We start from the raw sequence: 19,966 nt of genomic DNA, 5'->3' as shown, positions 1-19,966 counted from the left end.
AATGTGACGGTGTGACCAAGCAGATGCAAGCAGGCAGCTTCAGAGAGTCAAAAATAGCATTTCAAATTGTTTTTTTTTTTTTCAGAGTCAAAAATGACATTTACAGTGTTCTAGTGAGGTTATAATGACTCAGCAAAAGTAAAACCTATCTACACATAATTTCTGGCCAAAAATATACAATACCTTGGTAGCGGTCTCCCAAAAATCAGTATCACCAAAAATAAAACTTGCTTTATGACTCATCTGGTAGTTTTTCATTTAAAGGAACAAACCATGGAGCAATTTACATGAGCTGTAATAACACTTTTACAAACCTTCTGATGGGCATAGATTCAGTATATTTAAAAGAACATCTCCTCGTTATAGTTCCCTCCAGAAAGGCATCAAATGGCAAGTTCCTACACTACCCAGAAGTCATAGCAAAGATATAACATGTTTAACCCCTTAACATTCCAGGCTTATTACATACAAAGGCCTATTATTCAGTAACTACAGGTACTTCTATGCAAACTAGTGGAACTTTTCTTAGGTTATAGAAGTGTGAAAATAAAGCAATAAGCCACGAGACACTGTGCGTTACTGCGATTTTATCACAGGGAAGGGTGTTGTTAGGCACGACGCAAAGTGTCTTACTGATTTTATAAAACGGCGGCCAACATAAACTATGATAAAATACGCACTTTTTCAGAAAATAATTTAAGTTATTATTAAATGATTGTTATTATTAAGTTCATATAACATATAACAATGAACATATGATAACACAGCACTGTTTAATGAAAAAACCTTGCCTATATAAGTACGTTTTGGTCACCAAATTACCCCCACGAGTCTTATTTAGCACCAATCCAGCGGCGGCTCTCTTCTCGTGCTGGGGCTGAATCTCAAATGGCTCCCTGCTCCCTACATAGTGCACTGCGTCGGAATTTAAATACTGGATCCTGCAGCCCAACAGTGCAAAATACAGCTAAGAAATAGTCATTTGGGACTCACATTCATACTCGATAAATGATGCACTGTTTGGCTGTAGAGGCTAGAATTTCTGACTCTTTCTAACTGAAACATGGACATTTGAAGCATGTAAGTCATTCAAGTGACATTCTTTGGTGTTTTATATTGCCCTTTCAGAGTGAATCATATCGTAAGTACTTTAATTCAAGCCTGTGATATTAATGATGGTGTTGTTTAGCCTGTTAGCTAGCTGACCAGCCTAATTCTAAATAGGAAAATAAGGTGCCAGCCGCTCAGTTTAAACAAAAAATGGGTTCTTACTACATCAGTATGGTGGTACCTGCGAGCAGCAGGTTCAAAGATTAATCCATTAACAGCACAAGGATTTTTCATGCTGTGGTGCAGTAATACAGAATTCAGTCACTGTTAGGTGGTCATAGTTGTGCATATATTGTGGATTTTACAATGGCTTCAAACACAACTCAGCCAATCAGATTTTAGGACTGGAACTAATAAAATTTTGGGCCTGCCATCCGGCCCATTCTTTGGTAAGGCGTTAATTATGCCCGCGCTTCCCTCTAACCCACCTCCCACTGTGTAATCAGATACAGGCATTTACATGGCTATTATTCTTCTATTTAACGGATTATTTACAGGATTACCCACCTCGTTCAATCAGATAGAAATTGTGTTCCAAACAGCCTCAATCGGACTATTCTGACTGATGTGTGTACATGGACGTATTCTATTCAGATTGAGCTATTAATCAGATTATTAATGGATTATTAGGCTGTATGTAAACATGGCTACTGTGAGAGGCAGCGCAACTTTATGTGTCTGAAAGGACATGTAGCTGTCAAGAAGCTGTTAATGAGAAAAGAAAATGGACAACAAAGAAGAATCAAGCAAAGAGGTTGCTGGTGTTTTCAGAACAATGGCCTGACCACTCCAGAGTCCAGACCTCAAGTATACTGAATGTGTTTGGGATTAATTGAATCGTGAGAAGCAGAAAATGCAACCAACTTCTAAGACTGAACTTTGGAGATGTGTAAAAATATCCCCGAAGATTTCTTCGAGAAACTGAAAGCAAGTCACCCGAATAGATGGGAAGCTGTAATAAAGGCAAAGAGCAGATGCGTGTATGGACCATTCTACTGCATTAGTTCAAACCCACAGTCAAAAAGTGAAGTATTCACTTTAGATATTTAAAAGGATTATGTTGTTATCTGGTTACACCCACAGCATTAATTGAGACAGTAATAAGATAAATATACAAAGTCATCATTTACACAAGGAAGTAAACTGTCTGTACCCCTCTTGTCACTAGGGTGGTACCCTCAAGGGTACATTTCAGTACCTTTAGTCAGGGAACATAACTGTACCATAATCCACTGAAATTATATTTTCTAAGTTGTACTGACTCCACACACCCCGTCTCGTCTCCAGGCTTTTATTTTATTGTTCTGTTTTAAAACACGAGGTTATGAAAAGGTACAAATACATACTTTTCACCTGGAAAAACTTATTTAAAGTACACAACTGGACTTTAAAGTCACCGTTGTACCTTTGAGGGAACATTGACATTGTTTGTACCTTGATGAACGAAAAGTGTACCTGCACAGAACCTTTATTTTTAAGAGTGTTGGGTACTTCCTGTTGGGAGGTGTCTTAATTTCAAAATTTGAAAGTATTACATTTTGTTGCACTTTTTTTCAATGTTGTTTTTAAAATGACAGTTTAAAATTTTAAATAAAAAGACTTCAAAATGCAGAATTAAAAAATGCTCTCCCACGATTTCACGTCACTACCACCCCTGTATCCCTGTCCCTCATGGCCACATGGTGAGCAGTTAGATCCCATTGTTTTGAAGCAAATGTGTCCCAAAATCTGAAAATGAGTGTGTAACACTAAAAATTATCAATGAAGAAACACATTGTCTGCAGTTAAGTAAATTTTTTGGGTTTTAATGAAAAATATTATGATTTTATGGGTGTACAGCTGTTCAAAGCTGTGTTTGCTAGCCATGGGCTGGCCAGCGTTTTTGAGTTCTGCTCAAAATTAGCGAAATCTGTCAATACCGAAACAGTCACTACTGAAACAAAAGTTTCTATAGTGTTATGACTGTTTTATTAATGACAAAATGACACGTTCAATCATTTATTTTAACAAAATATAAGACATAATTAAGGTATACATTCACTCTAAGCAAAACAGTTTAAGTCAGTTAAATGTCTAAAATGGGTTTTTGAACCAATTTGGTGAAATGATCCATATAGTTGTTAAGACTTTTCAGTTAAATATGATGAATGAAAGGGTGGTCGCTGACTTTTTCACAGCACTATAGATCACTGTGCTTGGGTCTGTGTGTGCCTTTATTGACCACAGGCAAGAACAGAGCAACGAGAAAGACAGAATGAAAAAATGAGAGCAAAGAAATGACAGCAGGATAAAGATCAACAGTTAGAAGGATGAAAGAGAAGGATGAAAGGGAGAAAAAGGACAGAAAAAATGAAAGAAAGTGCAAAGCTAGAGGAAGAGAGAGAGCGAGAGGTAAAGGGTAAAGGGGAAAAAAGAGAATTCAGCACTGACAGAATAAGTTCCTACACCCTGCTGATGTAAATCTTCATGATATGATACCGTACACTAAACTGTAATTAACTGTCTGCACTCATGGAGCTTCTCATTTACTACAATCATGAAGAAACACTAATGGAGTGATACAGTCAAACTCTGTCAAACTGAGTCTCAGCCTCATTTGTTTTTATGTGCTACATATTACGAACCCTGCGGGCCAAATCCAATATGACACGCTAGGCTAGGCATGAGAAAAAGACTTGTTTCTTGTAAAAAGCAATTATATTTCAGAAGGAAACTTGTTTGTGATTGCAATTGCATCTCACGAAGACAAATGTACATACTATTCACTAAAACAAGCAAAAGAAAGTCTAAAACGAGGTTTTATGGCAGACAGAATTCACCAACAAAACTATATTTTAAGCAAATAAACGTATGTATTACGGGTAACAGTAATGATGATAATATGATCATACTAACATGGTACAACCCCAGTTCCAAAAAACTTGGGACGCTGTGTAAAATGTAAATAAATGTAAATAAAAACAGAATGCAATGATTTGCAAATCTCACAGACCCATTTTATTCACAATGCAACATAGAACATATTGTTAAAAGTGAGATATTTTACCATTTCATGAAAAACATTAACTCATTTAGAACTTGACGGCAGCAACGCACCTCAAAAAAGTTGGGACAGGGCAACAAAAGTAAGTGGTAGTAATAAAAAACAGCTGGAGGAGCAATTTGCAACTAACTCACATGACTGGGTATAAAAGAGCATTTTAGAGAGGCAGACTCTCTCGGAAGCAAAAATGGGAAGAGGTTCACCAATCTGTGAAAAGCTGCGCCTTAAAATTGTGGAACAATTTCAGGAAAATTGTCATCCATGTAGAACTGTGAAGACTTTAGATATCCCACCATCTACAGTACACAATGTCATCAAAAGATTCAGAGAGTGTGTAGAAATCGCTGTACGCAAGGGACAAGGCCGACGGTCAATATTGGATGCTTGTGATCTTTGGGCCCTCAGGTGGGACTGCATAAAAAAAACAGGCATGATTCTGTACTGGAAATCACTGCATGGGCTCAGGAACACTTTCGGAAATGATTGTCTGTGAACACAGTTCACCATGCAGTCCACAAATGCAAGTTAAAGCTGTATCATGCAAAGAAGAAGCCATATGTTAACACGATCCAGAAATGCCGCCGCCTTCTCTGGGCCAAAGCTCATTTGAAATGGACCGATGCACATGGAAAACTCTTCTGTGGTCAGATGAATCAAAATTTGAAATTCTTTTTGGAAACCACAGACATCGCATCCTGCGAACTCCAGCTTGTTATCAGGGCACATTTCAAATGCCTGTATCTCTGGTATGGGGTTGCATTAGTGTCTATGGAGCGGGCAGCTTACACATCTGGAAAGGCACTATCAATGCCGCACAGTATACAACATATGCTCCCATCCAGACAGCGTCTCTCTCAGGGAAGGCCTTGCATATTCCAGCAAGACAATGCTAAACCACATACTGCATCCATCACAACAGTATGGCTTCGCAGAAGACGAATACGGGTGCTGAACAGACCTGCCTGCAGTCCAGATCTTTCACCAGAAAACATTTGCCGCATCATGAAACGAAAAATCCAGCAAAGAAGACCCAGGACTGTTAAAGGCTAGAATCCTACATCAGACAAGAATGGGTCTCCTCACTTCCCAGACGTTTACAGACTGTTGTTAAAAAAAGGGGAATGCTACACAATGGTTGCCACGGCCCTGTCCCAACTTTTTTGAGATGCGTTGCTGCCATCAAGTTCTAAATGAGTTAATATTTTTCATGAAATGGTAAAATGTCTCAATTTCAACATCTGTTATGTGTTCTATGTTCTATTGTGAATAAAATATGGGTCTATGAGATTTGCAAATCATTGCATTCTGTTTTTATTTACACTTTACACAGCATCACAACTTTTTTGGAATTGGGGTTGTAGATATCATTGATTAAAGGTGAGTTAAAATGACTCTATGAAGGATCTACAGCTGAAACAACTAATCAACTTTCTTGATAACGTTGGTGATAAAATATCATCAGCGAATTGTGTTATGGATTAGCAGTCTGGATCAGGGTTTCTCAACCGGTGGCCCTGAACTCTGGGGAGGCAGTAGTTTGTAGTGGGCTGGTAACGTCACTTTAACATCATAACAAAATAAGTGGAAAAAAGATTAACTTAATAATAAAGAATCGAGAAGCGAACGTTTTCAAATTATAACCAATATTAGTACAAATCAAAATATTGCACGTCATCAGTTTGACACCATGCAGCCACGTGCAGAGATGGAGATGTTTCGCAGAGCGCTTTCACACATATTGTACTTTTTCTTTAATTCGCTCCATTTTGATGTCTGTGAAAATTTCACCTGTACTTAGGTCTGCAACAGACAGCTGAACTGTCGTCTGCTTCCAAACGAATCCTGGCTGCTGGTGGGAAGCAGTCTATGATGAAATGAGGGTATTCATTAACAGAACTTGCATTTCTCTTGTAGCAGCACGTCGGCGCTGTACCGTCAGCATAATCTGCCTGTTCTAACATCTCACTCTTTACAGACCCTCATTTGTTCTCGTTTCTACACCATAACCTGCTGCGAAATAAAATAATAGTGAGGATATACGTTTGATCTTGGCTCATGGATTGGAACATATTTTTGGCCAAGCATCAGTGACGTGAGTGGTTAAACTCAAAACCAAGGACAAAGAAGTAGATATAAAGTAAGGTTTACTATCAATGTTGATTGTGATGACGCTACTCCAAATGCTCAGTGAGTGAAGTGAGGTTTGGCTATTTCAAATTAATCACAAATACCCTCAAAACTAAGGGGAAATCTCGAGACCAAAGGCAGTGTACTGCAGCTCCAAATCAAAGTCCACATCCACTTTGTACGTTTATTTCCATTTGTAACATCACTGCAAATATATTTTTAACATAACTGCAAATTTTGGGACCTGTGATTGAACCAAAATGGATGATCTCAGGTTTTCAGTTTCAGCACTCAAGAAAAGAAAAAGGAAATTGTATTTAAAAAGTTGATTTAAGTTTGTCTGTGGGTCGCCATTCTTTGTATTTATTAACTGGTGGGCCTTGGGGTAGACAAGGTTGAGAATGCCTGGTCTGGATGATGTTTTCACTCCACATTTACATGACTTGAAAGAAGAGTGAAACATAGATGACAAGACTACAGTCCAGAGTTACGTAAAAAAACAGTTAAAAACATGGGACCACCACTTTTTCATCTAAAAAGACGATTTCCTGTACAAGGTGTAAAACCGTCATGTGTGCAGATCTGGAGAAACACATTTGTAGTATAAAATGCCAAAAGCTCAACATGGTGAATAAACTGCAGTAAAACTGAAGTCAGCGGTTGAAAACACTGTGTGGTTGTCTGCTTTTCAGAGAGCTGTTTTGGTTTAGCAGAATAAACATCACTGGCTGAAGGGATGAGCTGCGTTTTCGTCTAAGCTGCACTGCTAAAATGATACTTGTTGTTCGCTAACGTGCTAATGTCCAACAATGCTCATCCACACGGACACAGACATTTTTTTAAAGCGTACTTCCTTCCTCTCTGCCTTTGATCATCACACCGAGTAAAACAGCATTGTTGAGAGTGATGCAGAAGGCGTCTTTCATCATGTTAATCTTGATAGTATGATTTAGAACAGAGGTTCTCAACCTTTTCCACCCCAAGGCCTTCCTGTTTATAATTATAAAGCATAGCAGCCCACAGAAACATTAAAATCAATTTCTCAATTGTTCACACTGAAAACCTCTGAATTAGGGCCTGAAAAAGATCAGATTGACCATTTCAGTTCAATCACAGAAAGTGAAATTTGCAGTTATTTTAAACACATAACATGTTAAAAAAGCATATTTAGCGGAGCTGCAGTCCATCGTGTTTTCACTAAAACACTCTTGTGACTCCCATAGGAGTCACTGTTTGGTCTGGAGTCTCTTTAGTTTTGAGGGTTTTAGAGCCTCATTTGAAACAAACCACACTCCGCTCAGTTTAGCGTCGCCACAATCAACAATAATAATAACCTTGATATCTGCGTCTGTCATTAGTTTATCAGTTTCACTACACAGGTCACAGAGGCCTGGCCAGAAATCAAATGCAGACCTTCACTGTTTTAAGGCACGTCCATCATTTTTAAGTGCAGCTCGAGCTGCAGGAACGATGTGAGAGCAATGAGAGTCTGTAAAGAGTCAGATGTTAAAACAGGCAGATTATACTGACAGTAAACAGCGCCGACGTGCTGGTAGAAAAAGAGCAAAACCAGCTCTGTTGACGAATTCCCTCATTTGATCATAAAATGCATTCACACCAGCAGTGATAAAGTGAACAGGGTTCAGTTGGAAGCGGACAGAGACCCGCGGGTTTTGCCGGACTGGTTCAACCTTCTTTAGCCTACCCTGATAGGCTAATCTCTTAAACCGCCAGCTCGGAACTTGACTTAACATGACTAATGCTAAGTCCAAATGTTAGCCACCGTAGCATGCTGACTTTCACTTGATATAATTTGTTTGATATTTTGAACATTTCCTCATTCCAAAAACCAGGACTGGGCAGGGAATTTAGAAAAAGTAATGAATACTGAATACACTGTCCTGCATGTATTCTGAAATATATTCCATTACAATATATGAAAAAGTAATGTATTCATAATACTTTTAGAATACATATTGATAAGGCACACGGCAAAAACTGCACTGTAATTTATATTTAATTCACACTGTTTCTCACTGTTACTGTTGGCAGTTTTCTTCACATAGTTCTTCTGTAATGTTTTATGAAAATTCACTTCTTTAAAGTTATAACAATCGCAACATTATTTTGGCTCTCATTGCACTGCTACTCCCATAATCCAACTGCTGTCTCATAAATGAAGCAAACAATTTACAGTATTCTAATTACAAAATCTTGTACATTTGACTATAAATTTGACAATAAATAGCTGTTTTTTTGAGTTACTAACATGTATGTAATGAATTGCATGCATGAATCCAGTACAACACCAGTGCTAAACTCATCACTTGTAAGTAAGTAACCGTGTTCACTACTGACGAGAAAGATCAGTTTCATCGTCCCTTAAAGGTTTTCAGTAACACTGAGATAAATAGCTGACTCATCACATTAAGTGCGTTTACATGCACTTAATAATCCGATAACTGCAGAAAATCTGATTTTGTCAGTAATCCGATCAACACGTTTACATGCTCTTGAGTAATCAGATAATGGGAAACTCCAGGTGCACATGAGTCAGGCAGTAATCAGATTTCTGCTTTGCAACCAGCCAACACTCAGCCAAAACTCAAACTTCATGCTGTGGCTTTTTTAAACATCATGCCACTTTACCTAAAAATATTAATTTACATCGTCTAGAAAATGAGGAATATTCAAATCCTTTATTTTGTGTTTGGTTTCAGTGCCTCTCCAAAAGTGTTTTGCTGCCATCTCGCGACATCCACCATCTGCTTTCGTGCATGCGCAGACTGAGAAATCGGAGTACGAGTATACATGCACTGAAATCTGATTACTGAGATAAAATTCATCTCTTTATCAGATTTCTTAATCGGATTTCTAGTTTGGAATACAGTGTTGACATGAGTATTTGAATAATCGGATAACTGCAGAAATCAGATTATGATCGGATTATTGAGTGCATGCATACGCACTCATTGATTCATCAGTCTACTCAGGCTTTAGCAGGAATGTTGCTAAAGAAACTTCCATATCTTTTGGTCTATAAAGAAACTTTTTTTTACACGTCATGATTTTATTAATTAAAATAACAAACCAGCATTATTGTGTTTCTTTTAAAAGTGTTCTCCACAAATTTAAATATTGCACACTGCCTTTACAAAATGTAACTTAGACTGAATAGAGATACTTAACTTCTGTATTCTTAATACGTATTTCCAATACTTGTATTCTGTTACATCCGAACCCTACCGAAAACAGATGCATCATGAAAGGATATTACAGGAAATGACTGAGGGTAAATGTCTCTCTGTCAAGAACTTCACTTCATTAGAAGGATTATTGCAGAGAGATTAGCATACAGATTAGCATACAGTGTTTCATCTCTCTCTCTCTCTCTCTCTCTCGCTCTCACTCTCTCTCCCATGGCTGTACGTCACTCTCATGTTTGTGTCTTGAGTGTCTGTGTGTGAAAGACAGTGAGTCATCTGTGAATATGTGACATTTCATCTAGAGGAAGGGGCATGAGTGTCCTTTATCAATGAAAACATCTGCACAACAGGCATTCGTGAGTGTAGACTCCGTGTATGCATGTGTTTTGTGAGGCAGAGTGAGCGTGGAGTGTGTGTGTGCTTGGCGACTGTCTCCATGTCTCTCCTCTCCACACGGCCTTTTCAGAGCCAGCGCGCCGATTAGCATAACGCTAACGTTCAGCTAAAGTGACTGGAACTTTGCTGAGGGCAAAAGCCCAAAAAGCAGCGTGACTCAACAACCCTTTCACTACTACGGAAAGAAAAGGCAGCGTGACTCAGGGAAAGAAGAATCCCTCGCAAAAATAAAAATGTGAGATTTTTTAGAAAACAGTGGATTGTTTTTTCCCGGGTGGTTCCTGCACTGTGGGGATGTGGACTGGAAACGGCAATGATGAGTGCAGCATGGGGTACCAAACATCAGCTGCTCCTCTAATCTGTTTGTTCACTCTTTCCGTCTGCTGTTTGTTTTCTTAGCAGCAGCTCTTTGCTGCTTTTCAGAGCAAAGCAGCGAAAGACAACCATGGAAAATATTCTCATTAAACCGTATCACAAGACATGATGTGGCTATATATATTTATGAGTTTACAGTTAGAGACTGTGGGCCATCTGTTGCTGCACAATTTATTAGCCCAACTCTCTACCCCATCTATCACTGGTCAGTTTCTGACCACAGGACTGCTGTTTAGATATTATTTGGGGGATGGTCCATTCTCAGCATGGTAGTGACGCTGATATGATAGCGTGCTGGTGTATTGCTGGGGTATCTGCACGCATCAGTGACACTGCTAGGCTCAAAGTGGTCCACCATCCAAAAATATCCAGCCAAGAGTGGCTCTGTGGTCAGAAACTGACCATTTATGAGGGGCTAGAGGATAGCAAACAACACCGTGTGTCAACAGATGGGCTACATCTGTATATATCTCTAATTGTAGAACTACAAAGTGTACCTATATAGTAAGTGGAGCTGATCAGGCATAACATTATGACCACCTCCTTGTTTTTACACTCACTGTCCATTTTATCAGCTGCACTTACTTTATAGGTGCACTTTGTAGTTCTACAGTTACAGACTGTAGTCCATCTGTTTCTCTGCATACTTTGTTAGCCCCCTTTTACCATCATTCTCAGCACTGCAGTAACACTGACGTGGTAGTGGTGTGTTAGTATGTGTTGCGCTGGTCTGAGTGGATCAGACACAGCAGTGCTGCTGGAGTTTTTAAACACCTCAGTGTCACTGCTGGACTGAGAATAGTCCACCAACCAAAAATATCCAGCCAACAGCGTCCTGTGACCACTGATGAAGGACTAGAGGATGACCAACACAAACTGTGCAGCAGCAGGTGAGCTATCGTCTCTGACTTCACATCTGCAAGGTGGACTGACAAGGTAGGAGTGTCTAATAGAGTGGACAGTGAATGGACACTTAATGAAATGGCCAATCGATATATACATATATACAGTGTGTGTACTGTATGCTTGTGTGTGTGTACTTTTACCTGCACCTCTCGAGCATGGTAAGCAATGATGAGGCCGAGGAGGATGATGGTGGAGAGGCTGATAAGACACTTCAGCGCCAGAGAGTACATGGAGCTCTGCAAAACACATCACATACAATGTTAGTTATTTACACTGACATGCACACACACACACACAAAACATACATCTTCCACACACACATCCAAACACACAAACGCACACGGTGTCCTGTGGCTCCTCTAATAGTTGGCATGATTGCTCTGGTCTCGTCTTGATAAACGGAACAGTGATGTCTGCACCACATATCAGCAGGAGTCCAAATAAATCACCCCCCACATACACATACACCCACACACACACACACATACCCACACCCACACCCTCACACACACACAGATTGGGTCATCTACCATCTCTCTCTGCGTCTGACAGAAGCAGAGGTGATATATCATTTCCTGCCCGAGCCCCAAAGCTTTCCAGTTGAACTCCAGATAATATTAGAATGGCCACCTGTGGGTCTAATTTAAAGCTTTGTACAGAAGCCATTATTCTACAGGCGGGTGCAGAAGCGGCGCTGCTCGGGGAGCTCGTGGCACTCCAGCTCCTCAGACTACAGCGGCCGCAAAAGTAATCTCCCCTTTCGTCTTGTTTTCCTCACATTTGCTCGTTAGTGCCTCAAGTCGCATGCTCCTAAATGGTTTTTCACATGCACAGAAGACCTGCACAATACGGTCAGAATCAGGGACGTCCTGATCTTTTTTTTTGCCCTCCAATCTGATCAGAGGACCATAACTCTGAGTATGGGCCAATGCTGATGTGATAGAAAATACAGCCACACTATTTCTGTAAGATATGCTAATCTGCTAATTAATGCTACTAAATCGACTTCATTCTTATAATGTGCATAATGTGCAGTATTGCACCACTGCTGCAAAATTACTGCCATTACTGCTTCCCACTTCTATGAAATGTCATGAAATTGCAATTAAAACTCAGCAGAGGGCTTTTAATTTGAAATGATGGATACAGGAAGTGGAGACATGTGGCGACACCCAACCTGGAGTGTGGGCCTGCCCGGCTGCTGAAAAATACCACAGAGGAAAGACTACTGTACACTGATTTGTTTTGTTTTTTGACCATTTAATGTCTAATAGTGTCTAATACTGGTTTTAGATCCAAGTTGACTGACCAACCTGATGATTTGGTTCTTTTAAAATGCTGCGCTCACTTAAAATCACTAATAACGGACATCATGTGCAGTGTGTACACTATATTCATTTTTTTGATATGTGAATGGCGGTATGCACTCTAAACTGACAGCTTTTGTTTGGAACTACTTATGTGAATTTTACAGTATCATGAATATGCTATGAATTCATGTTTCTCTAAGACACGTGAAAGGAGCTAGCTAGTTTGAACGGGCTGCTAAACGCAAGTTTTAATCCAAAAGCAGGGCCCAGCACTGCCACCAATAAAGCCGAATATTCATTTTTATGTAGGAGGATACCTTCATCTTCAAGCAGCCGTGACATGCGAGTGAAAAATATTGCAGGGTGGTATTTAGGTATTTGGTGGCATGTTGATTGGGGTAAATAACAGGAAGTTGACTTAAAGCGTAATAGCTGCATGCTCAAATTTTACGTGCCCTTATTTAGACCAAACATGGCTAATTCAAACATGGTCGAAAAAGGATTTTGGGGCAATTTTTTTCCCACTTTAAAATGGTTCCACATGGCATACATTCAACATGCTCCGTAAATGTGCCTCTCGGCCACAGAATGTAAAATATAGAGAGTAAAATACAAATTACTGCCTGTCTGGTTACCATATAGTATTATCACAGAAGGTAACAATGATATTCTTATGTTTCTGCATTATGTATTTGGTTTCCTTCGGTACACATCAAGTATGAAAGCTGTGCAGGGGTGAAACCAGAGCTAGTCTAGCCTTGTGAAACCAGAGCTAGTCTGCGTGTTTAAATAATCTCTGGTGAAACTGAAATTTGTATAACTAAAATGCAGTGATAGTATTTCAAAAATGTCCAGGGTTACAATATGGTGTTTAATATTGTGGTACAATATATATGAGTTTGTTAGTCCACAGTTATTGCTCTATTGCTTTAACATAATTATTGAAAAAAGATGTTCTGTACATTTCAATTCAGTCAGCACATCATCACTATAAAATATCATAACCAAAATACAGCATATTTCATAGCATAGTCCAGAACAATTAAGAATTAAATAAGCAGTTTGGAACTGGGCAGCCCCGCTCTGTGAGTTTGCATGGTTTACCACTTCGTGGCTGAGCTGTTGTTACTGTTAAATGCCTCCTGTTCATAAAAATAGCCCTTACAGTTGACTGGGGCAGATCTAGCGGGGCATAGATTTCATGAACTGATGTGTGGCAAAGGTGGCGTCCTATGGCAGTTCCACATTTCAAAGTCACTGAGCTCTTCAGCATGACCCATTATACTGCCAGTGTTTATCTATGCAGATTGCAAGGCTATGTGCTTGATTTTATACACCTGTTAGCCATGGCTGTTGCTGAAACACCTACACGTAACAATCAGGAGACGCGTCCACATACTTTTGGCCATATAGTGTTCGTCACACCAGTACACACCATCGAACTGTCATCCAGCCATACATACACTTCAAGGTATTCCAATTTATTCAGTTTGAATCTCATTTATAGCAACATGTAGTTTTTTTAATCAGTTAAAGTATAAAGCAATTGAATCGGTAGCTGTTCCTCTCGATCTAAAGACTGCATATCAGTTCTTGCATGAAATCACGTGTACTGTACTCTCTCAGTAAATGTAATTTGTGCATAAACTTTACAAAAAGATACATTTTGCAGGAATTTAACTGCAGTTATGGGGCTGGTTCATGGGTTCAGCACAGCTGCCTCAAAGCCCAAACACAACAGAACACTACTATACAAATCCAGGCTAACTTTGTCATAGTTTAAAGTTGCAAATAATACTAAATATCACTATGAATAGTGTCACAACAAACAATATGTTTCAAGCAAAAAAAAAAACCATATACCACAGAAATACACAGGCATTTTTACATTTAAATACACTTTTTGATGCATCTTCTATTCAGTAGCTTGAACAGTTTTCAGTGGTATCCATTAGGCACAATTAAAAGGACGTGTAACACTCAATCCAAGTCTATGTTAACTGCACAGGAACATTTGCATTGGGCTTTGTTAACAAATTCATTCTGGCTCTGAGCACTGAGATTTGCAGAGTGTTTTTCAAAGTCTACCCATTCGCGCAAACATTTGAGAAGTTAGGTAAACTTTGGGTAATTTTGTTTGAGCAGTTCAGAAAAAGAGCGTTTTACTTTGCTGAGAGGGTTTGCAATGCGAGCGCAATGTTGTGCCAAGCCTTTTTAGACAAGAGACGTTATATAACAGCGTGTGTGTAAGCAGTTGAGAAAAACGAATGTTGTTTGGAAAGAATACTGTCTGTGATGCAAACAGAATGTGTGTAAATGAAGATGAGTGTCAGAAAAACATTCAGTCATTTTGGTCTTTTATGCTTAAATGATACTATTCTTATTGAATGGATGGTGATGATAGTTTTCATTTCTTTCGAAACAACAAATGCATTCTAAATTTTATTCTTTTCTTGTGTGTAAAGTGGCAGGTTTCTTTAAGACTACAGGGAAACGTGGCTTCCGCTAAAAGTTCATCATAACACTGCACTGAAATTTTTAACAATGCATGTGTATTGCGTCTAACTCATCCTGAGATTCAGTATTTCTAGCGAATAAAAAGTGTAAAATGTCTACTCTGTTTGTTTAATGCATCTTACAGAAAGTATAGTCTGCATGAGTGTGTTTGTGGGAGCCAGTGAATGCTTATTACATAGAACCCTACAGAAGTTCGTCCCATAGAACTCTACTGAAGTTCATTCCCTAGGCACCTACTGAAGCACATCCCTTAGAACTTTACTAAAGCATGTACTGAGGCACGTCATTCAACCTTACTGAAGCATTTCACATAGAACTCTACTGAAGCACATCCAATAGAACCCTACTGTAGCACATCCGATAGAACTCTACTGTGGCACATCCCATAGAACCCTACTGAAGCACATCCAATAGAACTCTACTGTAGCACATCCCATAGAACCCTACTGAAGCATATACCATAGAACCCTACTGAAGTTCATCTCACTGGCCTCTACTAAAGCACATACCATAGAACCCTACTGAAGCACATACCATAGAACCCTACTGAAGTTCATCCCATAGGGCTCTACTGAAGTGCATCCCGTAGAACCCTGCTGAAGCACATCCTATAGAAAACCACTGAAGCACATTCCATAGGACCCTACTGAGGCACATCTCACGCAACCTTACTGAAGCACACCTCATAGAACTCTAATGAAGCACATTCTAAAGAACCCTACTGAGGCACATCCTATTGAACCCTACTGAACACACCCCATAGAACCCCACTAAAGCACATCCCATACAACCCAACAGAAGCACATCCTATACACCCCTACTAAAACTCATCCCATACAGCCCTATTGAAGTTCATCCCACAAGTCTCTACTGAAGCACATCCTAAAGAACCCAACTGATGCACATCCAATACAACCCCACCCGAAGCACATCCCACAGAACCCTACCAAAGTACAGCCCACAGAACTCTGCTGAAGCACATCCCATAGAACCCCACTGAAGTTCACTTGTCAGAACCCCACTGAAGTTCATCTGTTAGAACGCTACTGAAGTTCATCCCATAGGCCTCTATTGAAGCACATCCCATAGAACCCTACAGAAGGACATCCCATAGAACCCTACTGAAGCACATCTCAGAAGCATATAGAACCCTACTGAACCACATCCCATAAGCACATAGAGCCCTACTGAAGCACATCTCATTCAACCCGATAAAGCACATTCTAAAGAACCCTACAGAAGCATGTCCCATAGAGCCATAATAAAGCTCAGCCCACAGGCATCTACTGAAGCACATCCCCTAAAACCCAGCTAAGACTGGGCTTCAATGTGAGTTAATGGCAGATTCAAATACATGTTGTTACAAAGATCATTATTTATTGAACAACAGGCTTTTATAATGTAATTTTGGGTCCTGTCTGAATGTCAGGCTTCACTGGGAGTCTAGGTGGCTATAACAAGTGCTTTTTGAACTGCAGGCTTTTACAGAAAGTCAGCAAAACATGTCATTTGACCAGTGGTGCCCAAAAGTTTGCATGGGCAGGTATGAAGACCTGAGGGACTATGACAAGGGCCAAATCGTTATGGCCAGATGACTTCAGAGCATCTTTGAAATGGCAAGGTTTATGGGGTGCACCTAGTCAGCAGTGGTGAGTACATACCAACAGTGGTCCGAGGAAGCTCAAACCACAAAACCGGCCCAAGGCTTATGAATGTGGAATGGCAACGAAAGCTATCCCGTCTAGTCTGAACCGACAGAAGCGCTACTGTGGCACAAGTCACAAAGTTAATGAAGATTACAGGAGGAATGTGTTCCAACACCTTGCTATGTATGGGGCTGTGTAGCCACAGACTGGTCAGAGTGCCCATACTAACCTCTGTCCACCGTCTAATGCACCTACAAAACGGGCAAGTGAGCGTCATAACTGGACCTTGGGGCAATTGAAGAAGGTCGCCTAGGTACCCTGGACAGCCAGGTACGTGTGCACCATTTATCTGGGGAAGTGATGGCACGAGAATGCACTGTGGGAAGAAGACAGTGGGAAGAAGGCAAGCCAGTAGAGGGAGTGTGATGCTCTGGGAAATGTTCTGCTGGGAAATTCTGGGTCCAGGCATTAATGTTGAGGTCGATTTGATATGTGCCACTTACCTAACCAGGTACACCCCCTGAAGGCTCAAAGTGTTACCCTGGCCTCCAAATTCTCCAGATCTCAATCTGATGAAGCATCTGTGCCGGAACAACAACTGCAGTGGCTTTGCCTTACAACTTAAAGGACTAAGGATCTTGTTACCAGATACCACAGGGTACCTTGAGAGGTCTTGTACAGTCCATGCCTCAGCAGGCTGGAGCTGTTTTGGTGGCATGCTAAAGATCAACAGCATATCAGGCAGGTGGTCATCATGTTTTGTCTCATTGGTGTAAGTACCTGGTTTACTTTCTGATTTATCATCCACTCAATTTTAAGGATATTTTCTGAGGGAAGTTTAGCAACATTACATCAAGATACTTCATCAAGTATATGTATTTTATGCACACAAAGACTGGACCTGGATATGCAAACTCAGATCAGAAACTTTTAAACAATGTTGGGAGTTCAACACGATAAATCAGGCTGTCTCCTGACTATGAAGTAACGAAAGGTGAACATTTTGATTGAGGATGAATACTTTCGCTAATTACTTCAGGAAGCTGGCCACAGTACCGGCCTATTAAGGGCCTCAATGTTCTGCCAACAGTCTGGCAGTCAGAGTTTTAGCTTCATCTCTCCTCCTTTACCCCTCGTTCGCTCTCTGCTTTCACCTCTTCTTTCCTGTCTCAAGTCTTCCTCTGCCAGCTCTTATGAGCCTCTCCTTTTGAGTCAAATGCGAACACAATAGAGATGGTGATATGATATGTTATCATTATTGTGATAAAGTATGTCACAATAGGCTCTGAGTATATCAGTACTTGTAGAACACTGAACAACTGCATGGATCTTAAAAGAATAATATAGAGAGCCTGTAAACAACAACCACTTCCTGCATAGAAACAAGTAGCTAATTGGATGCCAGCCCAGAAAGAAGTAGCTGATTCGATGTCAGCCCTTTATGACATCATCTTATTTTGGCTTTAGGCTTGACGTAGGTCTTCTCACTAGGAAGCCAGGCCCTTGTGAAATTTCTGACTGCTCAAAAAAATAAAGGTCTTCAGATGCCAATAAAAATGCTACAAACTGTAACTGGTCCTGTGCTCTTAAAATACAGCGGAGCCAAGTTCTTGTATCCTCGTGCCTTTTTCACATTTTAAATAAACAAGAGACTGACAAAGCTCTTCTAAGGTCAACACCAATTTTCGGCAGGATGGTACCACCATGGCATCATAGCTTGGCTGCATGCTACTGGTCACATACCATCGCTATTTTCAAAATGTCACTATGTAAACAGAGCATAAACCTACTTATCTGTTTCTGCAGATTGTGGGAACTTGTGGTAGTTACTGGCATAGGCTATTACTTATCTAGCAAGCAAGCTAGGTAAGTACTGAAGCTGACCATGGTAGAGAAAACAAAGTTCAATACAGGAAAAAAGATGAGATGGTCTTTAACAATTAGCCTTAGACATCTATTTCTAGTGCCGTAAATGGTAGGCCTGTGGTTAATAAGCCGATTTCTGCCATGGTATGCTGTCAGCTAGGCAGTTAATTGCGAGGTCAGCAATTCTGTGCTGTGTTTAAAGTTTTAAATTTTCATCCTTCTGGTTATAAGAGTGAATGAAGCAGGTTAGTTGATGGTTGTCATCCTCACTATAGTGACAAATAATGCTTCCTAGCATACCTCCCCAACCTGTTTCCATACCCCACCTTAGTCTCGCAGGGCCAGATCTTGTGACTCTGGGGAAGAACCATGAAAAATTTTGGGGTAAGTCTAGTGGAAAAGTAGACTTATTCGGGTGGGAACAAAATAAGCATGAAATTACTAAAACAATCCAATGTTTCCTGAAGGCAGAGATTAAAAGTAGGTGCACTTTTCAACACTATCCAATGGACAAAAAAGCCTGTCAATAGTCCATGGATGTGACATAAGTTAGCATGGCAGGAAACTACAATTAAGCTTGTGGATGTGTGTCACATGCGTTAGTGTCACATGCGTTAGTCAGGAGAAAAAGTACATGCTAAAATAGGGTGTCCATGCACTGCTACGACTCAGCCTGTAAAACCTGAATTAATAATTCAAAAGTCAAAGGCATCAGGTCGGATTAGCTGGAGTTTTACAGACCACATCATATGACTTTACGTATTTACATGCACAGGCTCAAAAAGAAGGTCCAGCTCAATGTTTAGGTCTCACGATAACACACGACCTCAAGTGTTCTATTGCTTTTATACAACAGTTAAATAAATAAAGTAATAAATAAATGAATTGGGCTGTGAACGCGGCGTTTAATATGGTTTAATGTTAGCAGTTCCTTCTGCCAAATTATAGTTTCTTAACAAGCAGCTTGTTGCTACGTCAGAGTAACAAGCTCCACTCACTCACTGCACAGCCAGCTCCTTACACTAAATTCCAAAATTGTCAGTAAAATCGAGCAAGCTTTTCAGTTGGCAGCTGTGACAGAAGAACACCTAAACAACCTGGAATTAGGCAGAAATTAACCAAATACCATTTGGCAAACGCGTAGTCTCATCTCAGTCTGGCCAAATCGGACTGAGCCATAAAACGACCGCAATATCAAGTTTAGCTCAGTTTTGTCAATTTTTGCCAGATCAGTATTAATGTTGTTTTGTTCCAGCCAGTCTGTAAAGCATCTTACAGCCCGTTTTGTTTGGCGAATGGTATTCGGTTCATTTCTGGCTGATTCCAGGTTGTTTAGGTTTTCTTCTGTCACAGCTGCCGACTGAAAAGCTTGCTCAGTGCTAATGACAGTTTGGGAATTTAGTGTAGTCTCATCTTCAGAGTCTGACCAAATTGGCTATAGGTCAAATGTAATCTTAAAAGTAT

At 40.1% G+C, this 19,966-nt stretch overlaps 1 protein-coding gene across 1 annotated transcript in view; it reads right to left on the bottom strand.

Annotated features, from left to right (window-relative positions):
- kcnn3 (potassium intermediate/small conductance calcium-activated channel, subfamily N, member 3) overlaps positions 1-19,966 on the bottom strand; it is a 129,980-nt gene that overhangs the window by 78,427 nt on the left and 31,587 nt on the right. The window contains exon 3 of the mRNA XM_036593035.1: positions 11,304-11,399. Within this exon, the coding sequence (XP_036448928.1) occupies positions 11,304-11,399 (96 nt within the window). The remainder of the gene's footprint in view (positions 1-11,303; positions 11,400-19,966) is intronic.

The sequence above is a fragment of the Colossoma macropomum genome, unplaced genomic scaffold, assembly GCF_904425465.1.
Source record: "Colossoma macropomum unplaced genomic scaffold, Colossoma_macropomum, whole genome shotgun sequence".
Lineage (NCBI taxonomy): Eukaryota > Metazoa > Chordata > Actinopteri > Characiformes > Serrasalmidae > Colossoma > Colossoma macropomum.
Note: the sequence above shows the minus strand (reverse complement) of the source record. Positions and strands in the feature narration are given on the sequence as shown.